The 26,125-nt window shown below is 36.0% G+C and overlaps 2 protein-coding genes across 4 annotated transcripts in view; both read left to right on the forward strand.

The window, feature by feature from the left end:
• Positions 1-296: 296 nt before the first annotated feature.
• On the forward strand, positions 297-15,215 carry crabp1.S (cellular retinoic acid binding protein 1 S homeolog). Its single transcript, XM_018255624.2, has 4 exons — positions 297-474; positions 2,988-3,166; positions 7,748-7,861; positions 12,625-15,215. Exons 1-4 carry the CDS (start codon positions 405-407, stop codon positions 12,673-12,675), a joined length of 414 nt encoding a protein of 137 aa, XP_018111113.1. The 5' UTR covers positions 297-404; the 3' UTR covers positions 12,676-15,215.
• Positions 15,216-24,528: 9,313 nt separating this feature from the next.
• Positions 24,529-26,125, forward strand: part of LOC108713003 (stimulated by retinoic acid gene 6 protein-like) — a 33,944-nt gene continuing 32,347 nt past the window's right edge. For 2 of the 3 annotated variants that reach the window (XM_041588389.1, XM_041588390.1), the window contains exons 1-2: positions 24,713-24,882; positions 25,271-25,418. The gene's annotated coding sequence lies outside the window, so the exon portion shown is untranslated. Of the gene's footprint in view, positions 24,665-24,712; positions 24,883-25,270; positions 25,419-26,125 lie in introns of those variants that run through there. The other variant, XM_018255626.2, reaches the window with a different exon arrangement.

Genomic DNA, 26,125 nt, shown 5'->3' on the forward strand with positions numbered 1-26,125 from the left:
TATCAATTTGGTTATCAATACCACAAAAACCTGCAGAGTTTATGTAAAATGGAATGAAATTACCAAGGACCACACCCCTCTGGAGGTTTAACTTATCAGTGCTGGTTTTTATATATCATGTATTCTTCAATGGTAAATGCAGTGATGTTTTACATATAATTTGCTTTATGGGTCTGTTAAAGTAAGGTTCTTATATATACATATAAAATTCTGACATTAAGGAGGGGTCAGTGGAGGGGGCAGAAGGAGGAGCGCCAGCTCCCTCCATCAAGATGACACGCAAGAGAGAGAATAAGACAGGACTCGTTTAGACGCCTGGCTGGAATTAGAGCGTCCGCTCTGGGTGAACCAGCAGCACTTTTGTCCTGCTCCTCGTTATAGACTCTGAAATTGGCACATACAACATGCCAGATTTTGCTGGGATCTGGAAAATGAAGAGCAGTGAAAATTTTGACGAACTTCTGAAAGCTCTAGGTAAGTCTTATAAATTGTGTCATTCTGATATTATTTTTAACATCACTGTGATAGCATTAATGCTAAAATGCATTGTAGAAGTGAATATTTAAAAGTATTTTTTATCATTTAGGGCTGTTAATGAGCCTTTTTATAATTCAGACAGATATAACAAAAAGCAAAGACAACTCAGAATACATAATGCATTTCTGTTTCATTAAACTTGCACTCTAAGGATCCAGTAAAAGGAGTGTGGGAATGTACAGGAACTGTTTGCATATTAAGCTCTGTATGAAGTGCAAGGTAAGTGCATACTAAGCAGCTTTTGCACTCAACATTAAGGATAACTATTATCCTTGTATGTAAAATAGACAGCTTTTTAACTCTGAATGTTAAGCTAAAAGGCTGCCAATATGAAGAGCCTACATATAAAGACTGGAAAAACTTGGTGCATGTGTGAATGAACATCAATCACAGAAGATTTAAGCAGTTGTGGAGAGGTTTATTAAGCAACCCTTTTCACTAAATCAGCAGTTCATTTTTCATTACACTAGGGAGTCCAGCTTGGAAATGCCCTAATGCAGTGTCCTGGAGACCCCAAATTCATCAGCAATTTATTTGAAGTCTTTAATAAAGCACAAGGAGTTATCACATACCTAAACAACCCTGAACATCTGCAGCCACTAAAGTGGATGTTTTATATCTCAAATCCAATGTTTCTTTACCATCCCCAAGAACATCAGAAATACTTGATTTTGGGTGCAGCAAAACTATCCTCAGGTTAACCTATTAACTACTTATACAAATCACAATATTGTCCTTACAAGGCAAAATAAGTGTTACATGTTAATGAAATATGGAGCTAACTGTTTTTATATAACTTGCTTGCATAAATCACATAATTCAAATGTATTCTTAAAACCAGTGAAACAAGGGCAGTGTACACTCACCATTCTTTGGTCTCATGGCAGATATTAGTAGCCAATCTTGATGGTACTGTAATTGAATCAGCTCTTCTTTCAATAGTGTAGCAAAGTGTTCTGTGGGTTTTTCCATCAGATCTCTTCCATAAAACAGATCCAACCACAGGCTTAGACATTACCATGTTGTCACACACAACCTTAATGGTTAATTAAAAGATGTTTTAGTTATTTTTTCTCATTAATGCAATTTCATATAATTACAATAAACTGCACTTAATAATCAATTTTAATAAATCATCTAATGATGAAATCCGTGCAAAATCTATGAAAAAACATGTAGCGTAAAACACATTGAAATCCAGAAACGATCTTAGTACAGTATTTCTAGGTCAAACAAATAGAGAAGAGAAGATGGATCAACCCACTGGAAGAAGCAGGGAACCAAGCGTGAAACATTTCTAGGTATTAATGAGAAGACAAGGCAGAATGATAAGGTTAGCGGCAGTGGTGTTACAATTTACAGCAGATGCTCTCTCTAGGAACTGATGAATGTAGGACAAAGTGATGATTACTATTAAGCATCTGAGCACTTAATCTGTAGTGTAATTATATTTTATTTTTATGTGAATTATATTTCTAATAATGCACCTATTGTAACTTTTTACTTCAATGACTCTTTGCTTGTCACTGCTAATTTATTGTTTTGCTGTACAGTGCTTTGCCCTCAAGGAGCGCTATACAAATAAAAATATACATACAATGCTTATATTTTATTGGCTGTTTTATCATCCAGTACTAGTAAGTTGAGGAAATCTTTGGCTAATATGCAAAGTGCTTTTAGGTACAAGTTGTTACAGAAAGCAAATGATGTTCCACCATAACATACTGTATTCTCTGGTACAGTAATAGGGATGTAGCGAACTGCCGATTTGGTGTTCGCGAACGCCGTTCGCAAACACCGGCAAAAAATGCGAACATTCGCGAACTTCGAACACCGCTAAAATCGTTCGATTCGAACGATCGAAGGATTTTAATCGTTCGATCGAAGGATTTTCATTCGAATCGAACGATCGAAGCCATTCGATCGAATGCTTTTCATTCGATCGAATGCTTACAATCGTTCGAACGAATGGAAATCGTTCGATTTTTAGCGGTCGAAGGAATTCGAATGGTCGAATGGTCGAACGATCGAACGCAAACTCAAAATGCGAACGTTCCCAAACGTTCGCGAACATTTGGCGGACGCGAACGGTCGAAGTTCGCGCGAACTAGTTCGCGGGCGAACAGTTCGCTACATCCCTATACAGTAATGATGAGGCAGTAAACAAGTACGGAATGTTTTTAAACTTCAAATTATTGAAGGGGCACAAACACAGCAATAGTCATATATGAAGATTATGTGAATGTCCGCAATTCAGGTGGCTCTGCGCTTGAATGGAAGAGCTTAACAATTCAGGGAGCCCATTACAATGAAATAACGTTAAATATTTTGCACTAGAAATGAACAATGACATGTAACTAGACTGGGCCAATGCAACACACATGGATATATCTGAACAACCATAAGAAGTCCTGTCTATAAATACTGATGAGTTTGTTATTTTTAACCAGGTGTTAATGCTATGCTTAGGAAAGTGGCTGTAGCAGCAGCTTCTAAGCCTCATGTTGAAATCCGTCAAAATGGGGACCAGTTCTATATCAAGACATCCACCACTGTGAGGACCACAGAGATCAATTTCACAGTGGCAGAGGAATTTTATGAGGAAACAGTGGATGGCAGGAAATGTAAGGTAATAGTCTTTCTATTAAAACCTTGAAACATTCATATTAGAATAGTAGTTCAACAGAATTAATAATCTCAAAAATGTATGCAAACAGTGTCGGACTGGGACACCAGGGGCCCACCCAAAAACCTTAGACCAGAGGCCCACTCTCAGTACAAATATTCTTTATCTCCTCAATCAACCTCTATTCTCCTAGTCTGTTTTCTTTATACTATAATCAATTATTCCATTTATTTAGCCTCTCATAGAAATAAGGAACGACCATGAAATAGGCCAAAAGTTTAGCAGTATGAGGGACCACTGACACCTGGGCCCACCGGGAGTTTTCCTGGTATCCTGGTGGGCCAGTCCGACATTGAATGCAAATGATGAAAAAGCGGGTGGATAGATCAAAGTCGAGTAATGGTGTCTTGGTTTGAGAAATCATGAAACACCAACAGGACAGACCTGTTCAATTGTCTGTGCTGGTTTAGGCTTATATCATGCTATGTGTCATTTGTCTTAATCACTGAGAACTTTCACTGTGTTTATGGTACAAACAATATATTACCTTCTCAAGATGAAGATTTTAAGGAGATACACTTTTAGATTTTGTTTTAAGTCACAGTATAAAATGTTTGGGGTTTTTTTTTCTTGCACTAATGTCTTCTCACTCTAAGTTGCACAGTACTCTTATACATGCCTATTCTTATCATGGCTACAGCCCTAATATGTTACGTATAATGCATATCAAGAAAATAATCAGATGCAATTTAATATAAAAACTTCCCATATCAACTCTATTGAAGTCTCTGGATAAAACTGGAACTGAATTAGGAAAAACTTTTTTCCATATGTTTTTTGCCCATATGTTGTAAGGTGATAAACCATAAAACAACATTTCACATTGATTTAAATCTGGCCCGTTAAGTTAGTAAAAGAGAATTTGCAGTACAAGTGTCCTAATGAGCAATTGTGGTAGTCACAAGGCATTAATAAGCATGCCAGTACATTTGTGGTACATCCATAGAAGTGTAGGGCTAAAACTATGACATTTTTCCAAGAATGGTATAATCTCCACATACCAATGGTTATCATTGAAAATGGTGTGGCACAACACCCTAGTATTCTATATTTTTAAAAAGAAGCGCTCCTCTCAGTTTTCACTTAGTGCCGCTGAACATGGTGTAACAGAAGGTACTTTTCACAGGGGTCCCCTTTTTCCATGTTTAGAAAATTCCAAATTCACCAGGGATTACATCATGCTACTGCAGAGAGCACAGGGTCCCTGTAATTCAGATAATGCCTACAGTAAAATATGGGGGTTCCCTGCAACTGCATGAGGGATGAACGGCAGTAGAACACCAACTAGCACCAATGATGTTAAAAGGAACCTTGATGGGGAAGCATTTTTATTTTTGCCATTGCTCCCCAATAGCATGAACTAATGCAGTAATGAGATATACCACTTGCCACAGTTACCAAGTGCTAATATATACTAGTGCAATTACTCTAGAAACAAGCATTTGCATTGCATCTATTACAGTTTAGAATTATGGAACTAACTGTTAGTTGTTACACCTTTTAGTTAAAGCCAATGACAGTGGATTAATGCTAGCACTGCCAGTGTATACTGTAAATGGAGCACATGCATTAGCTGTGCCAGTGAATTAACGGAAAACAGTAGTGCCTGCCTGTTGATGTAACACATTGGTGAGTGCATTAGCTGAAGGTAGAAAGTGTGTCAGTCCATTAGTATAAGGAATGATACACAAGTGGGTTATGACTCAATGTATATTGCAATGGCTGTCAGCTTGAACGTGAATTGGTTACATGATTACAGCAGAGACATTACACATTCTCCTGTGTGCCATTTATTAATTCTGACAGCGCACCACACGACCCCCTGATTTATATAGCCGTCTCCTGTCTGGCTTTTATCCAGACCAAAAAAACACAAAGGAACTTGATTCATTTGTTGCTGAAAGCTAAAAACTGGCAAGATCAGACATCTGTCAAGCCCAAAACTGCCATGGGACAGATGCCTAGAACCCTATTATTATTCACATGGTATAATTACTGGGAAGCCATAAAACCTCTCCGACGTTCATATAAAATCAGTCACTATAAGGTATTGAAATGCTAGTGGGTGAAAACAGCTCATATTCAATCAACACATGACTGTGATTGTCATAGAAAACGCTGAAAAATGCTCCAATTATTTCAAAACCCATTAAAACTGCAAGTTAGACATAGAGCTAGTCCAGGACTCTCTTGAACATCTAACATAGAGTATGTGTGCTTAAAAAAAATATTCTGTAAAGCACTACTCAGTGGCCTACTCTGTTACTTTAGTAGACCAAATGTAATATGCCTAAATTCAGCTGCTTATTATTTTTGATCCTAAAGGGAAGATAGAAACTAGATGGATTGCATAATAAAAATTTAATGTGAAACATTAGCTTACTTAGGGGAATTAATTTGCCAATAACTGATCCTGACTAGGTCAGTTCTCCAGCTGCTGGCCATATATATATATATATATATATATAGGATGCATTGTGACATGACATCCTTGCTTACTCATACAGAACTCAGAAAGCACTAGTAATGGCGACCTTCAGCTTGCGACATCATGATCTAACATACAATTAGTACAGAAAGTGCACCATGCTGACTAGTGCCTTCAAGTAGAAAGTTGGACAGCACTTTTATTGAAAAAATAGGGCACAAACAAGGTACACTTAAGGAGTTTTATATTGTTCTAATTTTAACACTTAGGGCAGTTTTATCAATGGTCGAATTTTCAAGGTGATGGGAGTTTTCTTAAACCCCATCAATTCGAATAAAAAAAGACCAACCAAAATGTATTTAAAAAGTAAAAAAATTTTAACTTCGAGTGAATAGGCTGTATTCGATCATTCTAATCTAATTCGGGTCGTATTCGATCAAATTTGATTCGAAGTATTAAAAAAAAACTTTGATTTTTCAAAGTCCACCAAATAACGCCCAGTACCGCAGACAGTCTTGAACTGGGCCGTCGAGCCTAGGGGAAATTAATGGGGCACGCCGAATTGGATGACGCCACGCAAAAATTGGATGCCGACCCCCTCAACCCCCCCCCTGGTCCTTGCAAAAAAATTTGGCTCTACACCAGTCCCCAAATCAAAAAAGGTTGGGGACCGCTGTTGTAGGAGGTCCCCTATAGGCTAAAACAGCAATTTGGCAGGTTTCAGATGGCGAATAGTTGAAGTTGGATTTTTAACGAGAAAAAAATAATCTAATTTGGACTATTCCCTATTCAAAGTACACTAAGGGGGTTATTTGCTAAACACCGAATGCAAAAATCATGAAAAGTTTGTGATTTGTTTTTATAACATCGAATATCGAAACCAAAATTATGAATTCGAGGATGGAAAAGTCCCAATCTGAAAATACGGCCCCTCAGATCTGTCGAGTTTGCATATAAGTCTTTGGTGGAAAATCCAAAAAAAATCATGAAAACCGGATTTTTCACGATTTTTTCCCACAAACAAAATTTTCAGGAAAGTGTAGTAATAAATATGCCCAAAAAACCCGTGCTTTGGTTGGAGATTTTTTTTTTCCAGAAAATATTTATTTAGCTCGAAATTCAATTTCAATTCGACCCTTGATAAATCTGCACCTTAAACAGTGTGTTTTTTTTCAAGTTACTACAAATTAAATATGGGTTATGTATATTATTACTGTAATTTGCCCATGTAACTCTATTAGCCTCTGGACTGACACCAGCATTGCACATAGTAAGCTACTAATGAAGGATTGTAATATGTTTTGTTAGGGCACAAAATGTTCCCAGACACATTTGCGAGTGTTTTTCATTGTTTGCATCCTTTTTGATTGATTTCAACCCCAACACTTTCTTGCAAAGTTTGAAAACAAAACGCTTTGCGAACATGCACAGTCTATGTTGTAAAATGTTGCTATCGCAAAACTTTTTTTAGTGATAATGAGTGACGGAATATTTGCCAGCGAATAATTTTACATTGCAAGCAGTGCTAATCATTTGCAAAAACGTGCAAAAGAAAAATTTAAACAACGCTTTTGTTTTTAATGTGTAATTTTAATTACACCCCCCCTTACGTGAATAACTAGTAGTTAATTTACGAGTGCAAGTAAATGTAAGTAAGTGTGCATAGTGCAATTCTGATCACACCATTTTTTTACTCATAATATGTTATTTTTCCAATAATACTAGCAACATAGCACCTTTCAAGGGAATTTGTGGTTGAAGCAATGTGTCAGATGCATTAAAATGCAAGCAACTGCACTTCAATGCAAGTTGGATGCAGGATGTCATAATTTCTGGTGCTCAGCATAAAAATGAGGTCTGGGCGTGATAATGTAGCCATGTGTATGCTGCATCTATTGGCATAGGCTGCTGCAAAATAAAGTGTTAAGGATCTCCATATATAGAGTTCAAGTGATGATATTTTAGGCAAAAAGAGACAGAAAATGCTGATATCTTACAAGCAAGGAAGCAGCTGATGATGTATTCCTTTGTCGCACACTATCATTGCTTCACACCTACCATACTCTGAAAATTCTAATTCCTTTTCTGATTCACAGAGTTTCCCTGTTTGGGACAAAGAAAATAAGATTTATTGCAAGCAGACTCTCCTGGATGGAGCAGGACCAAGGACATATTGGACTCGTGAACTTGTGGGAGATGAGTTGATACTGGTGAGCAATGGACAAAAAAATATAATGTGTCATTAATTTATCAGATTTATTTTATTTTTGTTTCATTATGTGAAATGTCTAACAGTATCACTGTCTATGCTGTTTGACATATTTATTTAACACTGTATTCGGTGTTTGTGTGTGTTTCTTTATGGGTAACTATACATGACAATTATGTTATATGTCAATATGTTGGGTTAGTGTTAGATAGCTTTTGTTCTGCAGAAATAAGCTGAACCAAAATTCTGTTTTTTTGTGTGACACTGTAGGGTAGTTCATACTACTATTTCACACTGCCAAACCTAATCAGAAGTCAAAACTGCATTTTAATTTGTGCAAAAACAGTATATTCTGTTAAAGAAAAAACTATCATTTTCCATTGTGCAGAACTTTCAAAAAGTGCCTGGATTTGTCAGATTCCTGCAACAAATCCTGAATTCAGTGCATCCCTAATTGAAATTAATGGGACTAATACAGATGGGGAAGAAATGTCATGAATGTGGTGTAAAAGCAGTAACACTTAGGGGCACATTTACTAAGCTCGAGTGAAGGATTCGAAGTAAAAAAAATGAATTTCGAAGGTTTTTTGGGGTACTTCGGCCATCGAATAGGCTACTACGACCTTCGACTATGATTTTGACTTGAACGATTCGAACTAAAAATCGTTCGACTTCGATAGTCAAAGTACTGTCTCTTTAAAAAAAACTTTGACTACATACTTCAGCAGTTTAAACCTACTGATGTACAATATTAGCCTATGGGGACCTTCCCCATCACTTTTCTAAGGTTTTTTTGATCGAAGGAAAATCCTTTGATCGATCGATTAAAATCCTTCGAATCGTTCGATCGTAGGATTTGCGGTAAATCCTTTGAATTCGATATTCGAATTCGTAGGATTTTACTTTGAGGGTCAAATTTGAGGGTTTATTAACCCTCGATATTCAACCCTTAGTAAATGTGCCCCTTAGGGGCAGATTTATGATGGGTCGAATTTTGAAGTAATGGGAACTCCCAATTTATTTTTTATTTTTTTTGGGGTGAATAGGCCGTTTTTGTTCGAATTCAAATTATACGAATCGAAGTAACAGTGCATTCAATCAAATTCCATTCAAAGTTTTTCCAAAAAAAAAAAACCTTTGATTTTTCAAAGTCCACCAATTGACTCCAAATGGGTTCTAGGAGGTCCCCCATAGTCTAAAACAGCAATTTGGTAGGTTTTAGATGGCGAATGGTTGAAGTCGAATTTTTAAAGAGACAGTACATGATAAATTTCGATATTCTAATTTTTTTCAAATTCAAATCGAATTTGGAATATTCCCTAGTCGAGTACACAAAAATTAGCTTGAAATTTGAATTTTTTTTATTCAAATTTTCACTTTGACCCTTCATAAATCTGCCCCATAATATCAAGTTTATTTGCAGATTTTTTCAAGCTAAAACTTTTTAAATAAGAATACTGCACTAGGTTACATACAAGCATACATTTTACACTGAGAACTGCTCTGTTAATGTGGCTTTGTCAGATGTTTTTACAGCATTTTTTTTGTTTAATTACGACCCTTAAGGGTTGATTTATCAAACTTTCCTGTGGGTTTCAGATGTCATTTCAATGTATTAGTTTAAAACCTTTCTGACAATCAAGAAAATGTTTCAGGCAGTCTATAATGTTTTTAAAAATATGCAACTGCTGTGAATCCTTATGGATTTCCTAGTTCAATTTTTGATAAACGATCCCCTTTGTATGTAAATGTTTCACTGTGCCTCTATATATAATTAGATGTTTTTATTCTACTTTGCTCATATATTTCAGTGTATACTATATGTCCACTGTCTGGTGCTTGCTTTACTTACTTATGAGGCAAGGTACTCATGGCAGGAGCGGTCCTGGACAGGCTGAGATGGGACAGTCAGGTTGGCAAAACAGTCAGGGTTAGGAACTTCAAGTAACTTTACTTATAAAAACAGAACTATCAGCGAAAAACGATCAACATGAGCTATAGGTATGGTAGATTCATATTTTGAAAATACATTTTTAGTGTCAGTATCACTTTTAAGTTTCTCATTACTTTGTTTACCTGGATTTAACCTTTATTGCAGGGACATTGTTGTTATTGCAAAACTAAAACAAACAGTTGCGGAGGAGTGCTCAGTAAGTGTATATGGAAGAAGGATCATTAAATCACTGTGTGCCAAGCCTGTATTTGCACCTTGAGCTAGTGCCTGACTCGCACCTTTAGCTAATGATGTTTTTTGTTACTATTTACTAATAGCATGACCAGACACTAAGGTCAATGTGAGCATTACATTCACACAAGAATGTCTTTATTCACTGACAGAATACTCATTAATAATATCCCTATACAAAGAGGTTGTTGTTCTTTGCTCATTAAAATTTTGGCCTAAATGGCTTTTCTTTCTGAAATTGCCTTTATTATTTTTTTTCACGCTGACTGTAAAAATCACTGTCTAATCATCAGATTGTCCTCAAATGTGCTTTGATCTGCCCAAAAATATGGACACAGAAAATTGGGTGGGAGGAAGGACTCAACAATACAACACACAAGTAAAAGAACAAGTTGTACAATTCCAAATGAAGTCACACAGTCAGTTCAGCTTTTAATGACACATAATGATGCACCAAAGCCAAGTGTCTGGCCAAACCAGATTTTAACCCTCAAAATCATGTGACTTTTAGTTACATGAACAATGAAATGGCTAAATTGATTATAGTGTGGTTCTTTTTAACTTTTCCTTGCCCTTATTTGTATATGCAAATTAGGATTCAGATTCAGTTCGGGATTCTTTCATGAAAGATTTGGGATATGGTTGAATCCTAAAACAAATGGATTCAGTGAATTCCTAGTAACAAGCCAGTTTAATTTGAATTTGGGTTTTTACCACAATTCAATTTTTTTCACGCTATAACTCGCAAACTTGAATTATGACTTCCAATAAAGTAGTTATTAAGCTAAAAAAACATGAAAAACTTTAATGGAAAACTTCAGCATCTTAAAGCTTCACAAATCATGTAGAAGTCAGTGGGAGTTGTCTTAGGCAAAATGTAATCTTTTTATTCAATTCAAATTTTTTCAAGTTTTTCAAGCTTCTAAACTCAATGGTATTCGCGTTTTTATCAACTATTTTATTCATTCACGGTTTTTATATTTGGATTTTTTAGTAATAAGGTAACATTCATGTTTTTAAATTGTGAGTTTATGTGAAGTAGAGAATTATAACATGAGGAGGCTTATTAAAGGACGGATTTTAGTGGTTTTATAGGTTTTTAAAACCACGACTAAACTCACAAACTCTAAAACCACTATTGTAAATCTATTAAAAGTTACAATTATAAAAAGTACAAACGAAAAATGCACTGAACGATCAGAAAAAAATACCACAAAAACCTCTAAAAATTTCACATTTTTCAGACGACTTCTACAGCACAACGACAACTTTTACTTGGCGAGGTTTGACATGAAAGGCTTTTGTGGTTTTTTCACTTGATAAATCACACATTTTTAACGTTTTTAAAAAAACCAGGAAAACCACTTTTTTTTTTCTTGATTTAGGGAAAAAAAAAAAATCACATTTCGATTGTTAGTAAATAGGCCTCATAAGGGCAAGAGTATTCTGTCAGATTTCAAATTGTAAACAAAAACATGATTGGGGTAGGTATTCAATGTCAATTAAATCTTCCCCCGAGATATGTCCTTATGTATTATTCCAGGACTTTAACTATCACACATAAAAGGAAAGCTCAAGCATCTTCTCATGTACTTAGGGTGAACTGCAAAAAAAAAAAGACAACACTTGGGGGCAGATTTACATAGGGTCGAATATCGAGGGTTAATTAACCCTCTGTATTCAACCATCAAAGTTAAATCCTTCGACTTCGATTATCGCAAATAGTTTGATCAAACGATTGAACGATTAAATCCTTCAAATCGTTCGATTCGAAGGATTTTAATCCATCGATCGAACGATTTTTCTTCGACCTAAAAAACATTAGAAAAGCCTATGGGGACCTTCCCCATAGGCTAACATTGTACTTCGGTAGGTTTTAGGTGGCGAACTAGGGGGTCGAAGTTTTTTTTAAAGAGACAGTACTTCGACTATCGAATGGTCGAATAGTCGACCGATTTTTAGTTTGAATTGTTCGATTCAAAGTCGAAGTCGTAGTCGAAGTAGCCCATTCGATGGTCGAAGTAGCCAAAAAAAACATTCGAAATTCGAAGTTTTTTTTATTCTATTCCTTCACTCGAGCTAAGTAAATGGGCCCCTTGCATTATAGTATTTAGTGCTATCTATATTTTATTGTTGTGAGGTGGGGCCTGGATTTCTACTTCCCTGGAGTCTATTTCGACACTGAAAAACCTTAAAAATAGACTACATTCACTGCACTGTTATCAAAGCCCCAATGTTCTGAAGTTGATAAATGAGCATCAAACAAAGCAGTCATCTATCAGATAAGTTCTGCTGCTGTTATATGCATTATATATTTTGGTGTTTGTGTCTATTGGTTTAACCAGGAGTCATCCTTGTGCTTAGTACTGAGCATGCTAAAAGTGCACATACACCTGTCAAAAGTCTACTCTATTGTGTTAAGAAAGAGGCGAAAGAAGCAGACTGCCTATAAAAAACGAAATATTTCATATTATTGAAGTTCTAACATCTATCTATATATTTATTTGTAAAATGTAACATTTCTCAAATGCAGGTTATGGTTGCAGTAATGAAATTGCTTGTACTTTTGTGTATTGCAGACATTTGGAGCTGATGACGTGGTCTGTACACGGATATATGTGAGGGCATAATTCATGGGCTCTACTTCTCGAAATGATCTCCAAAACAATTGTGTGACCTGGATTCACAAAACCTTCAACTTGGTGTCTCTCAGTAACATAGGAATCATTTTCCTGACACACCAATCACCTGTTGCATTTTTTAAGACAAAAAGTTTTCATTCGCTTGCAAAATCAGACTGTGTTCTTAAAAATGGCTGTTTTCATTTTTAAAAAGTGAAGGTTATGAATGATACACTATTCTGTAAAAAAAATTCAGAGCTGCGAAGCAACAATTAGATGAAAATGATTCCTTTAAAATGAATCGTGTTCTAAAATGGTGCTTAGTATTTTTATACACAATGCGTGTTCCATGTCCTTGTTAGTTAAGAAAGAAATCCCATGAATATCTGCACATCTAAAATATATTTAAATTGTCTGGATAGCTATCTTTCTCGACCTAGTTTCTACCTGCAGGTTTGTTTACATAGAGACAAGAAATCATAAAGGCTCTCATGGATTCATGCAAAATCCATGTTTTTCCATCCTGCCTGCTGTAACAATGTCTAAAGCCTACATTTTGTTAACCTTGAATACGCTCAGTTTGAGGATGAATTATATTAATCAATATACATTTTATAATTCTACTTACTTCATCTTCTCTGAATTGCTACAACTACAAATATGCTGTCCCATTAAATATATACATTGTGCACCACTTAAGTGCCTTTTTAAAAGGGTTGCACAAAATTTGGCAAAATATATATCTTTGCCTCTAAAAATATAGCTAGATGTATACAGTACATCAGAATATTTAGTCTAAGTTTATAGTTATAACACTTTACAGTTATAGCATTGATATCATTGGAAACACTGAAAACTGTCCTAGAAGAGCTTACCATCTCCTACAGAGTTTTGCACATGCTTCAATGAAAAAAGAAAAGGATTTTCTCTACCCATTAACAGAAATGTAACACTACAGTCATTTACAGGTATACACAGGCATTCACAGACATCACCACCAAATCACTTGACCCCACCCATACTTTTCTCAACTGCCCACTATTCTCCATGATAAATGGACAGTTTGCAGGTTCTTGGTAATCCTTGACTAGAGGTACATCCTAACTTCAAAAAGGCAATTATATGAGCATTATTATAGAATTGGAGTTTTCATCAAGCATCATTATATTTGTATTTATAGTTATGATCCCTATTGACTGTAAATTAACCTTTAAGGCCGAAGACAACAAAAAATTTTCTTAGCCTGTTTGTTATCGGTCCTTTTGTCTGTTAACTTCTTTTCTATGTTACCAAAACAGAACTCATTTATGAACACAGCTGTAAGTATGGCCGTGCTAAAATGGATGCACATATTGACGCTATTCATTGAAAGGGGCGTGTCCAAACATCCTCCTCACACTTCTGCCAAATGACATTGCACCAGACCAGTCTGTCTGATGAATTACATGCAATGGTGCCTATTGACACAGAGAAACCATGCAACTTCTGCCACACTGAATGCAGCAATAATTACAGATTGCCCACCGCAGGCTGCGTCAATAAGTGCAGCAGACTTTTGTCTAAACAATAACGAGAAAATATCAGAAATGACACAATTCTGACACTGACAATTTTGACCACAAATTGCATCCAATTTGTCAAAACACACTAAAAATGCACTATTGCCTACTTTTAAGGTATCAGATGTAATTGTAGCAAGTACTAATTTGCGTATGGCACCAAACATGTTAGAATTCAGTATGAAAATGCAGCATTGTGGGTAGAATGTGGGTAGAATCATGGTGATTTGCATCCAAAACTGCACTTTGCACACTTAAATTGTTTTGGTAAATGACTCCTTCATTCTTGTCTTGGGTACAAAAGCCTACAAAAAGAAAGGAAGATATTTATAAGTATACTGCTAATAGTGATGCTGAATATTTGCAAAAACAGCTCAATGTGCAAATGCTTTTAAGGCATTTTTATCTTCTGATGTTTGTGAACATTTAACTCAATTGAAATAGAAGGCGGAAAGTAGCATATTAACTCACTTTTCCATTACTATTTTCCATAATATTCCAGAAACATTATAAAAAAAAAGACATGGCATTCATTTTTTTAAACTGGTCTCTAGATCAGCAATGGTTAAATGTCACAACATTTCAAAAATAGCCTTTTTCTCTCGTGAAGCAGAAACATCCATTGCTCTTATCACATTTAGCTGCCTCTTCAAATTAGTTCACTCTATCACGAAAAATATTCCATAGAGAAATTTCCAGAAATTTTGATAAAAATAATCTTTCCAATGACTTGCTTAGTCAAATTGCATTTTTATAGTGAAATTTGGCTCTAAGTTTCTTTTAACCCTACATATTTTTAATTTTCTCCCACTTTTCTTAGGGCATATTTTATGCATTCATAACATAACTGTGCTATGAAACCTAGTTCTAATGTCAAAAGAATAGGTTTAGATAAGCACTAGGAGAGTAAGCCTCAAATATTGCCCTTGCCTTATGCAGTAATTATAATGTCACAATGTCACAATGTAAAATGCAAACGAGACCAACCAATCAGCATGCTAAAAAAAGACAATTAGCTTTTTTTAACTATAGGGATTTCTTTTCAGCATACATTAATATCTTTCCACAGGGCAAATAACCATATTACTTTTATCAAATTCCTTTTATGTGCAGGTAAAAAATTTTTTGCTTCCCTGTAAAAAAATGGACCAGCTGTAGTTATATGTCTGTCTTTTTATATTATTGAGTGATTAGATTGTGGTTTTTGAAACTCACAAACTCTAAAACCATAATTGTCATTGTATTTATTAAGATCTGATTATAAAAAAAGAGTGAACGAAAAAAAAAAACGCTAACTGATGTGCTAAAGGATACAAATAAAAATTCAAATTCTTCAGATAATTTCTAGCGAGGAAAAAATGTGAAAACCTCTAAAAGTCCAAATTGATTTAAAGTGGTCCAGTAAGATCAGGGCAGCTTCATCTATAGGACCTCTACAACTGTTACTTGGCAAAGTTATGCCCTAGAGATTTGTGCAGTTTTTACAACTAAGAATTTTTAGAACTAAGTAAAGAAATTTTTAGAAATATAGTAAATCCACAAATGTTTTGAGATTAAATTGTCAGTAAACGACTCCCATTCTTTTTCCAAGGAACCTAGAACAATAATCTGAGAGTCAGCTTTGCAACAAAATTGGATTTATTATTTTTGTATGCACCTTTTTAATTACTGTTTTCAACCCATAGTTTAGGAATCTCTGGTTTATATTGATATAAATAGATAGACCGACCAACAGTTTCAATATTCTTCACATTATACATCAAAAAAATGTCTATACAAACAGTATATTAATTCCAAAACTTAACAGCACAAAAATACTGAGACAGAAAAATTTGAAGAAATATAACACAATATTACTCCTAACCTTCATTAAAATCAATTTTCAAAAAAATGTATAAATAATGTGTTTTACCGAGATGGAATATATACCTAGAAATTATTTATGGACAACAATAAAGCAACAAAAGAACACCTTCTAATAATAAAAAAAACCTTGGCACTTAAATTCCTTTAAATTGTAATTTAGAAAAATGTGTAGCAGGAAGCAAGAAGATTTTTTTTATGGAGAAAAGAAAAACTTGAAATACTTTTTTTCCATTTCTTTCATTGACAAAAGTCAGGTTAACAATATTGATGGGAAGTTTATCATTATTCACTTGATTTGTAAACAAATATGCAGGGAAGCTTTGGGATACTACAAATGTTATTTTATAATGCCCGATGGTAGTCCAGCCATGTATATGCAGAATCATAGTAAAAAAAAATTAGAGCTCTGTTTCTGGACCACTGGTACCAAGACAGCATTTCATAAGGACACAGTCTGTCTCTAAATTGTCACTGCCATAGGGGTCTGGAGGTGGCAGATAGCACCAACCCCTTAAATAATCATTTATATGCCATGTTATTTGTATTGTGTACTGTGCCTTTTATTGATTACTCATTGCCATACCATAAATGGTTAATTTGTGGTTTAATAAAATTATTTCAATAAAATGTCTGTTTATTACTATTTTTCATGATAACAAGGCTAACATATTTTTAATTCACCTTGAGAAATGTAGGGGCATATTTATGATCTATTAAGGATTGAAGGTAGTTCTGAACTAACCTGTGTTTTCTGCATTTGATTATTTTTGTTTTCTCCAATACCATTTTAAAAAAACAAAAGCATCTTTTTTATTTAAAAATTGTTTTTTGAAAAATAAACAATGAAAAAAACTCTGCAGGTTTAAGGTGGCAGGGTATTTAAATCTGCAAAAAACTGTTTGTATATATTACCTGCGTGCAACAAATCTCCTCAAAATACATTAGCATTGGTGTCAGCTGATCATGTTACATCCAAAAAATGCAGGAGAAGGCAATTTCTGATAATTTGAACTGACACCAATCTCTCCCAAATGTATGCATTATTTGAAAAGCCATTCATGTAATACTGGGTGGTTGAATTTAATTGGAGATTTAGTTCAAGCAGCAAGTATACCAGGAGATCAGCATCCCTGCTTTGCTTCATTTAGGGGCACATTTACTAAGGGTTGAATATCGAGGGTTAATAAACCCTCGAATTCGACCCTCGAAGTAAAATCCTTCGATTTCGAATATCGAAGGATTTACCGCAAATCGTTTAGATCGAACGATTCGAAGGATTTTAATCTATCAATCGAAGGATTTTCCTTCAATCAAATATTGCAACATTTTTAGTGTTTGATAGTTGCAAAAAGATTTTTTTTGAAGGGGGAACTAGACCCTAAACTTTAATTTGGCTAAAAATACCATATTTCATATACAGAACTTTTTGCTCCAGCTTAAAGTTTGAGCTTCTCAATAGCAGCAATGAGCCAGGACCTCAAACTTGTTAAAGGGGGTCACCATCTTGGAAAGTGTCTGTGACACATACTAAGGGGCTCTGAGCAGCTGTTGAGAAGCTAAACTTAGGGGTGGTCACAAATTATCAAGCAGAAAATGAGGTTGGCCTGTAATATTAGCTGATGCTACAGGGCTGATTATTAAATATTAATGCTAATTTTGTTGGTGCCACATAGTAATTATCTGTATTAAATTACTAATCAGCTTTATATTGTGACATTTGTATTTTATATGTAATATATATTCCTAAACTCAGTAAGTGACAGCAGCACAGAGCGTGTGCAGTGAATCGGCAGAAAAGAAGATGGGGAGCTACTGGGGGTATAGTCAGGGGCACAGATCTTCCCTGCTAAAGGGCTGTGGTTGCCCTGGGCAGGTACAGAAACATCATGTACAACATTTCTAGTCTACTACTTCAGTTAGCTTTAGTTATTCTTTAAAGTGATACTGAAAGGATCAACCGCATCTAGTGGTGCTTTCGGCCTATGAAGTCTTTACCTCATATCTTCAGCAGCAATGGGAATAGGTATATCTGCCATAGGGAAGTAAATAGGAGGATGTACAGGATTTATAGTATGTATCCTTTAAAATATTGATAAACAGAAACCGCAGTGGCTCTAAAAGAATCAGACATACAATTCCACATGTCATCAAAGCCAGACTTTTTAGAATAATTGTGTCCAGTTCTCTTTGAAATGCAATCTCAAATGTGTGAATTTTGAAATGTCGACTTCAATTACTTCAGGCCCATCTCCCCCTGATGACCATGATTATACTGGCATGAAGTCATGGATCATTGCAGCTATTGAGAAGTTGAAACTTTAGGCTGGTGCAATAAGTTCAGTATAAAAAATACGGCATTTTTAGCCATATTTATTTTTAGGGTTTAGTTCTCCTTTAAAGGGGTTATTCACCTTCCAAACACTTTTTTCAGTTCAGTTGTTTTCAGATTGTTCCCCTGAAATAAAGACTTATTTTCAATTACTTTCCTTATTTACTTTTTACAGTTTTTCAAAAATCTAAGTTTAAATTAGAATTTTCCTGTCTCTGATGTTTGTCTGGCAGCTCAGTAATTCAGGTGCAGACTCTAAACTGTTACAATTTTGCTACATTGAGTTGATACATTTCTCAGCAGCATCTCTGGAGTAATTGCAACTGTTGTATCAATTTTAACCGCTGCCTGCGAAACCAAGAGATTCTGCTCAGCAGGGACAAAGATAAGAAATGCATCAACTAAATGTATCAATTTAGAACAGTTTACAGGGTCGGCGACCCCCCTCCCAGAGCTGCTTAGAAGGTGACAAAATGACACTTTACACTTCGATATTAGAAAAATGGTGACACAGAAAATATAAAGTTGTTATTTCTGGTGATCTATCTGAAAACAACTAGTTGTTTGAAAGTGAACAACCCCTTTATGATGAGCTTGATATCATGCCTACATCTTGTTTATGCAATGCACTGGCTACACAATTAGATGGAGAGGAGTCAGGGGGAATGTAAGGAGTGCAGTGACATTTAGGAAGTGCAGAATGGAAAATGAAAGTAATTTACTGCCCTGCCTCTATGCCTGAGGCACAGCACAGGAGTATGCAGTATATGATTGACAATTTTAAAGGGTGGGTCACCTTTAAGTTTACAATTAATATGTTATAGAATGGCCAATTGTAAGTAACTTTTCAGATGGTCTTCAATGTTTTACATGTCATTCCAGCTTCCAATTGGGGGTCACTGACCCCATCTAAAAAACAAATGCTCTAAGGCTACAAATCTTCATAGCTTATAACCAGTATGGATGTTTTAATTTAAAAAAAAAAAACACTAGAATTTGGGTTTCATGTTTAATTTGAAATGGGCTTTTATTATACAGCTTTTTGTCTGGGTGGCAGGTTCCCTTTAAAGGAACGGTTCAGTGTGAAAATAAAAATACATAGGGTGTGCAAAATAAAAAATGTTTCTAATATAGTTAGTTAGGCAAAAATGTAATGTATAAAGGCTGGAGTGACTCGATGTGTAACATAATAGCCAGAACGCTACTTCCTGCTTTTCAGCTCTATAACTCTGAGCTAGTCAGCGACTTGAAGGGGGGCCACATGGTACATTTCTGTTCAGTGAGTTTGTAATTGATCCTCAGCATTCAGCTCAGATTCAAAAGCAACAGATATGACCCATGTGGCCCCCCCTCAAGTCTCTGATTGGTTATTGCCTGGTAACCAGGATAACCAAATATTAGAGTTATGATAATGGGAGTGCAGAGGACTCTTGTATTTGTCTATATGTATTTTGTGGTCACAGCCTCATTGCACCCCTGCCAAATGGTTTTTAAAAATTAGTGGTGAGCACAACTTTCCCTTGTTTGTTATAGTTTATACAGGAGCAGTATCCAGCTCCATGTTGTAGCTCCCACCCATCCCAGCTATAGTCAGGTGATCCCACTGGTGGCTAATAAAAGGGCAACCAAGTTTGGGAGTTTTACAACAACAAGTAAGTCGCAGGTAAAACTTAGTCCCTTTGTAAAATGTATAATGAAGCAATAGAATTCTTAATGAATCAGATGCAAGTTAAGTGTAGGACTTGCCAGATATGGGATGACTTTGACGTAGTTGGCCAGCTTGAATATATTGCAATATATGGACAAACAATCCCTGTTTTGTTTAAAGGGATTTAGTAGCTGTATGCACAAAATGTCGCAATGTCTTAAATATATTGATGATGGGTTGAGTATAGCTACTAAAAAATGTCTTACCCTTTAAACAAAACAGGGATTGTTTGTCCATATATTGCAATATATTTAAGCTGGCCAACTACGTCCAAATTCATCCCATAACGGGTCAGTCCTACACTCAAATTGCATCTGATTCATTAAGAATTCTATTGCTTCATTATAAATTTTACAAAATGACTGAGTTTTACCTGCAACTTACTTGTTACTTTCAAAGTAAAACTCCCAAACTTGGTTGCCCTTTTATTAGTCACCATTGGGATCACCTGACTATAGCTGGGAAGAGTGGGAGCTAACCAGGGTAACCAGTCAGTGACCAATAGAGCTGAAAAGCAGGAAGTAGTGTTCTGGCTATTATGTTAGACATAACAGCGAATTATTATCTTATCCATTTGCAGCGAACCCAAGTTCATGTTTATGTTTAGTATACAAAATACAGCATTTCTACCATTTTTCTATTTTAGACTTTAGTTTCCCTTTAACTTGATTGACAAATAGTGAAGAGGTCCAAGCAGAATTTGGCAATGAGCATTTGTGCATTTGACCCTTTTTCTGACACCACAAAGCTTTTTTTTACAAATTTGAACTGCTGGATCGTTTCAAATAGATATCTGTTTTCTGAAACAACTGGCTTGTTCTACTAGGACCTAATTATTACCAAAGATCACACTCAGGGGCTAAAGTCCTTCTGGGGGCCTTATCATCCCGGAACCAAGGGGCCATGTGCTCCATCCTTTACATATACTTTATGGACTTTACCCATTGTCAAGTATGTGCTGTAACAGACACGGTAAAGGTTTATTTTAGACCGACCACGAAACATTCTGAAATTCATTTTTGTTATGCTGCCTATTAAACTTTAGTTTTGTGTTTGGAAAAATAGATTTTGCATGTAAAAATCCTCAACTACAGGTCTTTTATAAGTACCTATACACACAGCACTATACTTTAGTGCAGGGGTTCCTAATCTTTTTTTATCTCAATCTCAATCAATCACAATCAATATTAAAAAGAGTTGGGGAGCAACACAAGCATGAAAAAAAATCAGGGGGTGCCAAATAAGGCTTTTATCTGTATCTGTATGATATCTGTATGTCTTTGTGTGGGGGAGTGGGGAAATATGAATAGGTGTGGTAGGGTAAATGTCCATTTTTCCGAACTGATTTCCATAGATGATAACCCAGGTATAGTAACCATAATAAATTCTAGAAAACTAGAAATCTGTAGAAATTATTGTAATGACTTTTTTTTTTTAATTGGCAGATTCTTTGCCTTACTGTATACGTGTTGTACTGGAGGCCGTAGTGCGAAACTGTGATGGAGTCTTGGTAAAGGAACAAGATGCCTTTAACATTTTAAATTGGAAGACTAAATGTGAACTCAAAGAGATTCCTTTCTTGCCTGCTCGTGTCATGCTGCAAGATTTTACATGAGAATAAAAATGTTTTTTAAACTTTTAGAAATAGTGTTAATTATAGCTTTAGAAACCTTTTAGAAATAGTATTAGGTGTAAAGCTTATATGTTTTACTGTAACTATCCTGTAGTTTCTGTACCAGCCCAAGACAGCCCTTTAGCAGTATAGATCGGTACCTCTAAAGAAGTCCTCATAGCTCCCAATCTTCTTTTTTGCTCATTCACTGCACATGCTCTGTGCTATTGTCCATTACTGATCTTAGGGACCAACACAAAAGATACTGAATATATATATATATATATATATATATATATATAATGTCACAATATAAGGCTGAAGCTATTTAGTATATAATTTTTGGTCTGGAAACCTGCACAATTAGCATCAGCATTTAATAATCAGCCTTGTAGCACCCGTTTCGATGTCACTTTCTGCTGCATTTTTTGATGATTTGCGACAATCCCTAAGCTTCGCTTCTCAGCAGCTGCTTGAAGCCAATTGAGCATGTGTGTGTTGCAGACTCCTAACAAAATCCAGTATGGGAATCTTCTGTGCACACTGGACACCTTTGAAGTCCTGGATCATTACTACTATAGAAATGCTGAACCTTTAAGCTGGTTCACTATATTAAATATTATATTATATTTCTAGCCATATGGTTTAGTTGTCCTTTATACTAAATCTCCATCTTTAATGACGTTTTGAACAGTTATGTAAACAATTAAGTATATGAACTACATTACACCCCCACACCAAGCTTTTTGTTAGTTCAGCAGATCATTGGCAGTTCTCTTTTACAAACTAGTTCTCATTCTGCATCTATAGATTAGCAGTTCATCAGCAGTCTGGTGCCTATTGAAGAAGTAATGCAAGGTTACTCATTTGAAGACTGTGGCCCAGATGCGGGCTGCTCAAATCTCCAGTGACCTCATTAGATGGCTTAATATTTTAATTTGGCCACAAATATATTGTGTTATATAGTGAATACCCAACCCACTATATGGAAACTGCTTGACTGCGCTAACATACATTTATAGGTGTGTAGGGTTCTGATGTATATAAAGCATACGTGAGATATTGTTTAATGGTTAATATAAGTTAAAGGGGATTTATTCCTCTTTAAAATTAACCTCTATGCTCCTTTGATGTAAATACAACAGTCTTCTGTTTATCAAGTGGTATACCGGCAATGGTGGATTTTGCTGCAATGAGAGATGCCATAAGCAAGTTTGGAAAAGATCCTCAGCAGGTGAATCCTGCCTGTCCCACAGACCTCATAGCTGATCATTCTCTACAACTTGATTTCACTAAATTGTAAGTTGTTTTCCATTTGGCTAATTTTGTATGCAGAATAGCTATTTTACTTGAAATTCTTTGGAATCAAACTATTTTTAACATGCAAGGCAATGGATATTCCAATTGTATGTTGATTGGAAAATGAGTCGCTCCATTGGCGGGGGGCACACGTTTCAAGGGCATTGGCATAGCAGGAGATTTTTGGTCATGCATTCTTAATATTAGAAAAAAACATTAGAACAAATGCTCTTGAAATTGCCCCATTCCTTTGCAGGGCCATTGCCAGCAAATGCTTATAAGGTTATACTATAGGGACATTATTGTTCTCCAGTTCTTTTTAACAGTTGGTATTTAAACTATTATCAGATTGCCAATGCTCAGTTATGTTGCAGTCTGAGTGGTGGAGGATTAGCAGAGAACTCAAGTATAAAGAGAGTAAATAAATAAACAATGGCAACACACCACCGTGCCCGATCCGTCATACACCCGTTGGCTGTCCAGGCGTGGATGGCTTTAATTTAGATTGTCTAGTATGTGGGCACGGACCGAAGTACATCCGCCAGCCATGAGTTAATCACGTGATTTGGGCGCTCTTGCATTTCTCCAGATGTAACTCTGTCTGCCTTGGTGCGTTTTGTGCCTTGTATTGGTGGCGACCAGCTACAAGCAGTTACTACCTGCTATGCTCTGATATCGCTAACAGGCACCCTGCTCCATTCTGAAGCGGCGGTTCAGGGAGCTGTGTCTTCTGTGGCCGCCGCGAATATACTTATTTGGGTTGCCATATGACGGGTCCCAGGCAACGGGCGGCTGTACTGATGTTCACAGCGCGAGTGCGCACACCCACCTCCACTAGACGTTATGATTGGCTGAAGCAGGCCAGACAATGGCTTTGATTGGACCAGGAGGGCCTGAGAGTGCCTCCGATTGGCCAAGGACGTATGGGCACAAGAGTGTGGTTTTTTCTGGCAAAGCGATAGTTTTCCCTGGCAAAATACTTACCTGCTAGTATGCATTTCACTTTCTTCACTCACTCTTGAGTCCCACACTATCTGTTCTCCCTCCCTTTTGTTCCCTGTACCTCACGAGTGTTTGGGCACTATATACAATAGCTGACTGACAGCTAACACGGTTGCCTAGCAACAGTTCTTGGCGCCATTTTCTGGGATGTGGGTTTAAATTCAGGGGAATTATGGGTTGTCTGAATGTTTGTTTGTTTACTCCTGACGAAGATCCCTGTGGGGGATCGAAACGTTGAGCCACAATAAACATCTTTTTTTGTTTTTGCAACTTTAAAAAACCTGTGAGTGTCGCTACCTTCTACTTTTATGTATATATATATATATATATATATATATATATATATATATATATATATATATATATATATATATATATATATATAAATATTATTATGTGGCTTATATTTCAGGTTTAAACTGTTGTAATATTGAAATAAATAGTGTTAGCAGACAAACTAATGTACTAATGTGTGCATCTCTTATAGGAGAAAATTCCCTCACGCATTCAGCCCATCGAGAGAGCCCACGTATTACTTTATTTAGGAGATTCAGTGACAACATGTCACCTGCAGGAAGCATTCCATGGACTAGCCCTGCTGCTAAGTACTTAATGCAGAAGAAGTATGTCTGTGTTTAATAAATGCCACACTCTTCTCATTATTCACTTTGCTAACAGGTTTTTTCACAGGTCTCATTATCCTGGAGTCGGGCGAAAATAGAATGCTCCACAAAAGATTTGACCAAATTTGAAATGGAATGTAAACTCTATGCAGCCTTGCAGTTGACTAAATCAAAGCCCTGTGCAAGTTCTGGGATTTGGCCACAAAAACAGATTGGGGGTTTGTGTCTGTCTATCCAATGCACAATTACATTGTTCTTAGACTGATTGAACAGTAAACTCTCATACTGAGTCCACTATTATGGGATTCCGTATGCAAGATTCGAGATTGGTTGAATCAAAGCCTTTTTCATCAGAATTTGGTTTTGTGTGAATCCAAGTGCTTGCCTGAGTCAAATCCAAACTCTTGTCATGTAACTTTAGACCAGAACAGAAGGTGCTGATTTTACTGCATAGTTTGATTTTTTTTAATTCAGTAAACTTTTTAGGCCTTTTACCAAATGGCTTTGCAAGGGCAGCTCAAGTGTTAAAACTGAAAGCTAATTATACTTGGGGTGTATTTTGTGTGTAATTAAATGTTTTGTTATTTTCTAATTTTTTCATTGCAGTTTGGTTCCACGGGAGTTTAATTCATATGGAGCCCGGAGAGTTAATGATGCTGTGATGACACGAGGGACTTTTGCAAATATGAAGCTTTTTAATAAGCTTGTTGGCAAAACTGGGCCCAAAACTATCCATTTACCAACAGGACAAACTGTGAGTAATCTGGTTAGCACTCTTGATTGCTGTTGGACTGGAGCACAACGAATGTATCCATTTACTTTTCCAATGTGCATTTTTTTATTAGATCAATAGGCTGAAAAAAAATTACCAATTAGCAGGAATATAAAAATGACCAATTAGTAGGAATATAGGGAGAATTCCTTAAAGGGGATATTGCATCATCCTTATGAACTGTTATTATATAAATGTATATGTATGCATTTTAAAAAAGAGAGTCTTATTTTAACTCTTACAAATGTCAGAGCTGCAGAGAGATACTCTGTGTGGTGTGTAGCCTGAAATGAAGACTGGACATGTTTTTAAATCTGCCAGTGGAATAGCTTTAACCGTGGCAATCGGAACTCTGCTCCCCTGGTCAGACATTGCTCACGGTGATTGCTGGTAGTGGATATACACCTTTCCCCAAACCGTGAAGCTCTATTGAGCATTATCATCTCTTAGATATCATGATGAGATGGGACATGTTATATTTGTTACATACATAGTCAATTACATACATAACGACCAGTAACCGATACAAAAGTTAGAGAAGGCCCTGCACAAAAGAGCTTAAAATCTAAAAGGGGAAGGAGTTGAGACACAAGGTGTGGGAGTGGGCAAGATCAGACATAAGCAAGGTGACAGATGTAGGGTAGGCTTCTCTAAATAAATGTGCTTTAAGAGATCTTGTGAAAGCAGAA

The sequence above is a fragment of the Xenopus laevis genome, chromosome 3S (assembly GCF_017654675.1).
Source record: "Xenopus laevis strain J_2021 chromosome 3S, Xenopus_laevis_v10.1, whole genome shotgun sequence".
NCBI classification, from domain to species: Eukaryota; Metazoa; Chordata; class Amphibia; order Anura; family Pipidae; genus Xenopus; species Xenopus laevis.